This window comes from Sorghum bicolor, chromosome 1, assembly GCF_000003195.3.
Source record: "Sorghum bicolor cultivar BTx623 chromosome 1, Sorghum_bicolor_NCBIv3, whole genome shotgun sequence".
NCBI lineage: Eukaryota > Viridiplantae > Streptophyta > Magnoliopsida > Poales > Poaceae > Sorghum > Sorghum bicolor.
The window spans coordinates 18,033,840-18,040,983 of record NC_012870.2 but is presented as its reverse complement, the minus strand read 5'-3'; the positions used below and the strand labels follow the sequence as shown (position 1 = coordinate 18,040,983).

At 49.7% G+C, this 7,144-nt stretch overlaps 1 protein-coding gene across 1 annotated transcript; it reads right to left on the bottom strand.

The window, feature by feature from the left end:
* On the bottom strand, nt 1,720-6,314 carry LOC8067064 (protein YABBY 3). The gene is made up of 7 exons (XM_002464354.2): nt 5,642-6,314; nt 5,237-5,521; nt 4,942-5,113; nt 4,212-4,260; nt 3,663-3,738; nt 3,332-3,409; nt 1,720-2,100 (listed from the first exon to the last, which is right to left on the bottom strand). The coding sequence occupies exons 1-7, from the start codon at nt 5,843-5,845 to the stop codon at nt 2,002-2,004; spliced, it is 963 nt and encodes a 320-aa protein (XP_002464399.1). The 5' UTR covers nt 5,846-6,314; the 3' UTR covers nt 1,720-2,001.

The window sequence follows — 7,144 nt, the reverse complement described above, 5'->3', positions numbered from 1 at the left end:
CTTGTTTTCTTCGCTGTCCTAGACTACTGCTGATCCGGCACTCGACCACTAGAGTATACGAATGGGAAACCCGTTTGGTCTGATCGGATACTGCTAGCCAGCCCAGTTGGGCCATGACGCCCCTTTCATCTGTATAATGTAAGCCCATCTCAGTAACCTGGACCCCCGTTGCAAAGCGTTGGACGTCCGTTGGAGCGAGCAGGCCGCACAGGCCCGCCCCAGCTACAAACTCCGTACCGCGTGCGTGCCCGATCAGTCGGGGATGTGTCTCGAGTGGGAGCGGACGCGGATCAAACGGCAGTCGGGCCGCGCAGCCCGTAGCAGCAGATGATACAACACGGGCAGTCCAACACCAACCGGCTGATTTTGGGGTTACGGCACGAATTGCTGCTGATTCAAACGGCTCTCAATTGCACGGCCTCCGCTGTGTTTTCTTAATTTCTTGGTCTTGCGTCGAGGCAGCCGCGCGACCCCTTCAGCAAGCTTGCTATGCATACTGCCAGGCCGCGGCGTGCGCGTGTTGGATAATTAGCTCTGCATATGCTACGCGAGGTCGATCGTATGTTCTTCCATATGGCCCCGTGACCATAAAGCTGAGCTGGTCAGTTTGGACTTGCTGGACGATGGACCAGCTTTCCAAACTAAGCTTCGATCCGTCACGTCGAGGCACAAGCCAAGAGTCGCCAAGCCGGCAGCACCGCAGCAGTATATAGCTAGGGCACAACGTAGCAGCCCTGATAGCAGCCCGCCCCGCGCGGCGCTTTCCCCTGTTTGCAAATTCCCCTTTGTCAAACCCAACAGTTTAGTTTGCCCTCGTGCTCGTGCCCCGGAACACACGGCGCCGGCGCGGCCCCAAAACCAAAAAGCTAGCCGGCACGCACAGCAGGGGGGCTGGCCGGCCGGGGAAAGAAAACGCCCTGCTGGCTGCTGCTGCCGCCGCTTTGAGCGCCAACTTTATAACGGCGCCCCATTTGCTTGCTTCATTTTCGGTTAGTGCCGGCGGCCGGTCGCGCGCATCTGCGGATCGGAAACGGACTCCGCGCGCTCGCCCGCAGGCCCTATATCTGCACTCTCGGCCGGCCTCTCGGCACAGCTACGATTATTTCATGCTACGAGCCTACGAGCAAATTAAACATGGGGGGCAAAGACACGGCAAATGCAGCAGGAAATTAACACAGAGCTTGCAAAAAGAGCAAGAGGTAGCTAGCTAGCGGTGATCGATGTATCCACTGCTAGCTACCCCAACTGCCGGCTTCACTGCATATGCATGCTCTTGAAAGTACAGTGGGATGGATCGGAGGTTGTGCGCGTTTGAATTCCAACATCTAGTAGCTCTTGCATACAGCAGCACGCGCGCAAGCAAACAATAAGGGGGGCAGGGCAAAGAGCCAAAGACCGGCGGTCTTTGGGCAGCATGCAGCAGCAGGAGGATTCCAGACGACGGTGGTGATCGCCCGTGGCTGCCCTGGCCTGGCCTCCCTTTACTCGACAGGGGGCGAAGGACCAAGACAAAGAATAAAAGAAGGGGCGAAAAAGACACAGTAAAGAGCAGGGAAAAAGATAACGACTGATAGCCTGGCCTGGTTCGTGCTAGCTACACTGATAGCACAGTAAGCAGCAGCAGCAGCGCAGCAGTGTAGCAGCTAAAACAGTGGGGAAATTAGGATGGGGGCCCGGAAAAGGAGTCCATCTCTTCGTCTAATCTACCATATAATCAAGGAAAAAACATAGATATATATTAGCTAGAGAAGGATACACCTAGCTAGCCATCAAATGATGAGCTCGATCGATCGACCAGGTTTACACAGGCACACAGCAGATACGTACGTACGTGCGTGATTGGAACGTTTAACCAAGCTAATTTAAGAGAGGTCACTAATTAAGCCCTACTAGATACATAGCTTCATAAGTTCATAGAGCCACTTGTTAAAAGGACATTCTCCGAAGCTAGGTAACAGTAGCAACTTGCTACTCTAAGCTTGTTGAGTAGGAGTAATTATATTAGTATGGAGCAACCCCCATATTGGCTGCCGCAGCGGCGGCGGCGGCTGCCGCCGCGTAGAGCCCTTCCTTTAGAAGCCCGTCCTTTCTCTGGAGATCCTGGTAAAGCCAAAAGCATCGAAGTTTGGTTTAGTTTAAATCATTTTAACCACGGTTTGTTGGGCGCATGGTAATATATGCTTAAATGTACTATATATATTTATTGTGGTTATGCATGAGAAATGTTTTTTCTTGCATGTCTCAATTTTCATATATTAATTGGAACAAAATCAGAATTCCAAAGATTTCTAATGCTAATCTAATAGGCAAAGATTTGACCAACAATACTTAACAGAATCAAAAGACATGTAGAAAGAGAAGAAGGCTTTGAGTATACATTATAAATTTGTATAATATATATACCATTGCAAATAATGGTAATTCAAAAGGATGGGGTTCCATTATTACAAGTCATCTAATATGATCATCTTGTCTTTTGTTTGAGTAGTCCAAGAGATTTTTTTTTCTAATGAGAGAATGCAGCAAAGAATTTTTGAACTACATTATGTTAATATAACCATGTAGATTGGAATATTACAAAAAAACCTATATATCTCTCTTTTCATTGCAAATATTTTCATAATGTAATAAATTCACTAGTACAAATTGTTACTGCAACATAAATTTGATAAAACAACTGCCAATGTCACAACCAGGAACAGTGAAAACATTTACCAGGAAATCCATCTTATCTTTTATCAAAGTATTGGAGATCACCTCAATCTCACCTTTTGTTTTTGCAAGGAAAATCACGGACACATGAACAAATACAGTTTCCTTTTCACTGAACCTTGTTATTGAACTAATTCAAAGGGGTAATAATATTTTATATCCTTCTTAATTGTTAGTTAGAGATTTTGATGAAAAATACACTTCAATAACTTATTTATTTGATTATCTAAATATAGTCATCTTCTAATTTGGATTTCGTTACACACAAAAGTTGTTCGAGTGTGTAGAGATATAAAAAGTGATTTTTATGCAGATGGCTCCCCCAAATATGATGATTTAGCTAAAGAGTGAGCTTTAGAAAAACTCTTAGAGATGCTTTCTATTGTCTTTAATGCATATCAATGACCACTAATATCTTTTAAAATATTTTTTAACATCCTCCAAAAAATGAGATTTTGCAAGTATACAAATCTACCATATGCATGGCATGTCTCCAAATTAAACAATATAATAAAAAAGATATTTAAGTTTTGACGAAAACTTGTCCTTAATAAAGGACAAATTTTAATGACGGAAGAAATATAACAGTACATTGACAAGGTTTTGACGGATTCATCACCTGAGGAAGCAGGCTTGTCTTCTTGAGCCCCTGGTGATCCGGCATGAGTCCAAAGTGGATGTGTGGAAAGTGCGCCCACTGCAGCAAAACAACCAAAACCACCACACCAAACAAGGATTTAGAAAGGTGGGAGAAAAATGCATGGAGCTTATCATGCGGTTCTGGAAGATCAGGAAACCCTAGCAACGAACAGTACTGGTACGAACAAAACCCTAGAGTGAGAGTGGATCACACACCAGAAATTATATAAAACTATAAAAGAATGAAAGAACTCAAGGAGAAAGATCTAAGCGAGAGGCGCTAGAGGAGGGGATCGGAGGAAACCACTGACGTTCTTGGCGGCCGCGCTGAAGGCCTCCCTGTGCGAGATGTCGGGATTGCCAGCCTTGATGCGTTGGATTTCGTCCCTGCAATCGCATTCCCCGGCCCCGAGGGGGAGCCAGCAGAAAAAAGAAAAGGAAAAGGGAGACGTCAGATCGATGCATATGATCAGCATTCAGCAGCCTAGCTCCAGCGACGACACGACACTAGCATGATTTGCCATCACCAATGAATCATTTGCCATGTCTTATGATATTCATCCCTTTCTCTCTCTTCTGCCATTCTGCCTGTGTGTGTGTGAGAGAGAGAGGGGAGAGAACGACTGAACGGGAGCAAAAACCATCAGGGGTCTCTCTCTTCCTTCTGCAAAAGTTCTTGCCTCTGTAGTCTGTACCCCGGACCGGGCCCGGCCGGGCCGGCCGGCCGGCTGCTGCCAACGAGGCGGCATGCATTGCCGTGACCGATGAGAGAGAACCACCGGACGGCGGCCATGACTTGTACACTGTAACGCACAGCATGGAAAATGTAGTAGTAGCTAGCATTATACACTGGCACTCACTTGATGAAGCGGTTGTACGCCGACGGCACGCGCTGCCTCTTCTCCGGAGCTGCAGACACAGAGAGACACGAGGCACACAAAAACCTGTTAGACACACAGTCATGCCGCGCGCATGAAACACGACCAGCAGTAGCGCTCACTGCTCGGCATGCACGGCAGCACACAGCATGTACGCGCTGGAACTCGCCGCATATATGCACACTGAGGTGCACTCCGGTAGCAGTAGCACGGCGCCGTAGCAGCGTCCACTTCCGGCCGGTTCTCACAGTGAAAAGAGCTCGAGAACGAAACAAAGATGTGTGCCGCTCTCTCGCTCGCTCTCTCTTGGACAGTTGATTGAAAGCCAGCCAACCAGCCAGCGGTGTGGGCGACTCGGCGTCGCACTTATTGATGCGACATGTACAACACCTAGCTAGGCGCATGTGTCGCTTGCTCGCCCATCTGTACGTGTGCTCACTGATCTGGTCAGCCATAGCGAGCATGGACGACGGAGCTAGCTAGAAGATGAGTGTTCTTGAGTTCAACTGATCTGCAAGTTTCACCTAGCTTCCTCAAGGCCAGGCCCAGGCTCAGGCCCAGGCTGATCGTATGATCGATCTCAAGAACGAAACCGAGCAAAACTTGGACAATATATAATCCGAGATGGCGAAGAAGAACTAGCGAATTAATAGAGCACTTGACCGGCGACGTGCATGTAATGGAAGTCTCTATTATTAGGTGGTGGACTCACGTCTGTTGATGACGGGGTTAGTGCGCGGCGACGGCTCTTTGGCCCCTTTACCGGCCGCTGCAGGCGGCGGGGGCGGGGCCGGCGCGGCCGCGTTCCTGCCGCTCGGGATCAGGCCGCCGAGGCCGTGCTGCTCCAGCAACTGCAGCCTCGGGTTCGCGCTGGATATCTCATCCTGCATGCACGCGGACACCGAAGGTTAGGCATGCAATATACGGAGGACATCACAGCTAGCTCCGGCAACTTTGAATCACGCGACGACGAGTCTCCGGGCGGCTCGATCTCCGCGCGCGCGTACCAGCAGGAGGGATTGGTGGTGAGGGTTGGGCGCGAGGTCGACCGACTGGGGGAAGTGGAACTGCCCGTTGTTGACCGAGGTGGCCGGCGGCGGCGCCGTGGTGATGGTGGTGGTGGTGGTGGTGGTGGTACTGGCGGTGACAGCAGCTGGTGGTGCGGCCGCTGCGGCTGTGTTCGTCGGCGTTCCCGGGAAGAGGAGGCCCCTCATGTTGACAGTGAGCAAGCTGCTGCAGTGGCCGCATCGTACCGTCACCGTCTTGAACAAGCTGCTCGTAGGCACGCTCACCTGCACCCACAGGCACAACACCTTCAAGCTTGTAAAATCTTTTGAGATTTAGACTACACGGACAGCTAGCTGCATGTATGTGAATATAGAGATATCGAGAGGAGGGATTCGATCACGGACGACGAGGACGGTGTCGCAGAAGTGGCAGTGCACGTAGCAGAGCTGCTCGGAGGCCGGCGCGGCGGCCTCCGCCGCCGCTACCGGCGTGAGCTGATGCAGCGGCGGGAGGTTCTCCACCAGGAGCGGGGACGGCGGCAGCTGCGGGGACGGCGGGAACACCGTGGCCGCGGAGGCAGCGGAGGACGACGAGGACGAGGACGACATGCCGACAGCGAACCACCGGTCGATCGATGGATCGCTGCTTTCTTCAGGTACGTGCGTGGTGCAGCAAGCAACAGCAGAGCACGCGAAGCAACACTGCAACAGGGCTGGCTTCTTGCCCCGATTTGACGCGGCAACGAACCAACCGAGGTGAGAGGTGGTGGTGGTGGTGTACGTGAGTGGAAAGGCGGCACGCGATTGCTGATTGATGGATGGATAGATAGTTTAGTAGTATATCTCTCTCATCTTCCTCCTCACCCTCTCTCTCTCCTCTTTGCCTGTGTGATCTGATGGGTGTGTGATTTGATGGTTTGGAGTGACTGATGTGTGATGCAATGGAACCTAGTATGTATTGGATCTGTTGTTGTTGCTGCCTCTGCGATTTGGCAACTAGAGAGAGAGGGCCGGGCCGGGGGGAGAAGACGGGAGGCAAGCGAGAGAGTGCCTTGGTTGGTGAGGAGAGAGGGGGAGAGGGAGATATTATAGGCAGAGGAGAGAGCGTGAGAGGGCGGGGGTGTTTTGGGGAGCTCTGGTCAACAATGAGGGAGGGACAGTGGCAGACGCACCTGTAGCGTGCCTAGGTAGTAGGGAGCTAGACGACGGGGGGTTGTGGGGCGTTTTTTTCTCTCGCTTCTGCCATGCCATGCCATGAGAAGTCGAGTGTCGAGAACCAGGCTCTGGAGGAAGATGGCGACGACAAAAGGGAGTCATTTTCATGTGCTAGTATACCGCCATATGTCTCATGTGTGCATGTACGTGTACATGCTGTTTTCTGGTTTACTGTGACTTGAGAGATTGTATTAGAATGTGCGGCTGGGGCACTGCCTTAATTTTTAGGAGAAGAGGATGAGGATTTTTACCAATGAAGGCCTTGTTTAGTTCATCCCACAAACTAAAAACTTTTTCAAGATTATTCGTCACATTGAATCTTACTTCATATACATGAAGTATTAAATATAGATGAAAATAAAAACTAATTGCACAATTTACCTGTAAATCGCAATATGAATCTTTTAAACTTAGTCCATGATTGGACAATATTTGTCAAATAAAAACGAAAGTGCTACAGTACCCGAAACCAAAAATTTTCGAGAACTAAACAAGGCCCAAGTAACTTTGCATAGGATGCTTGGGTAAAATTAAATCAATTTGAAGGGTCGAGATGGCGGACTAGAAGGGGGTGAATATTTTTTTCTAAAACTTAACTAACATGCCGGTTAACCGAAACAAATGCGGAATTAAAACTATCGGTCTAGCCAAGACTATACCCTTCTATCTAAGTTCTCTAGCACCTTGTAAAAG

What these genes read in the sequence shown, in the direction of transcription:
- LOC8067064 (XM_002464354.2), bottom strand. Translation starts at nt 5,845, where the DNA reads ATGTCGTCCTCGTCCTCGTCGTCCTCCGCTGCCTCCGCGGCCACGGTG. An exon ending in ACCACCAATCCCTCCTGCTG is followed by an intron (nt 5,114 to 5,236) that starts GTACGCGCGCGC and finishes GCGTGCATGCAG; the next exon opens with GATGAGATATCCAGCGCGAA. An exon ending in AGACAAGCCTGCTTCCTCAG is followed by an intron (nt 2,101 to 3,331) that starts GTGATGAATCCG and finishes TGGCTTTACCAG; the next exon opens with GATCTCCAGAGAAAGGACGG.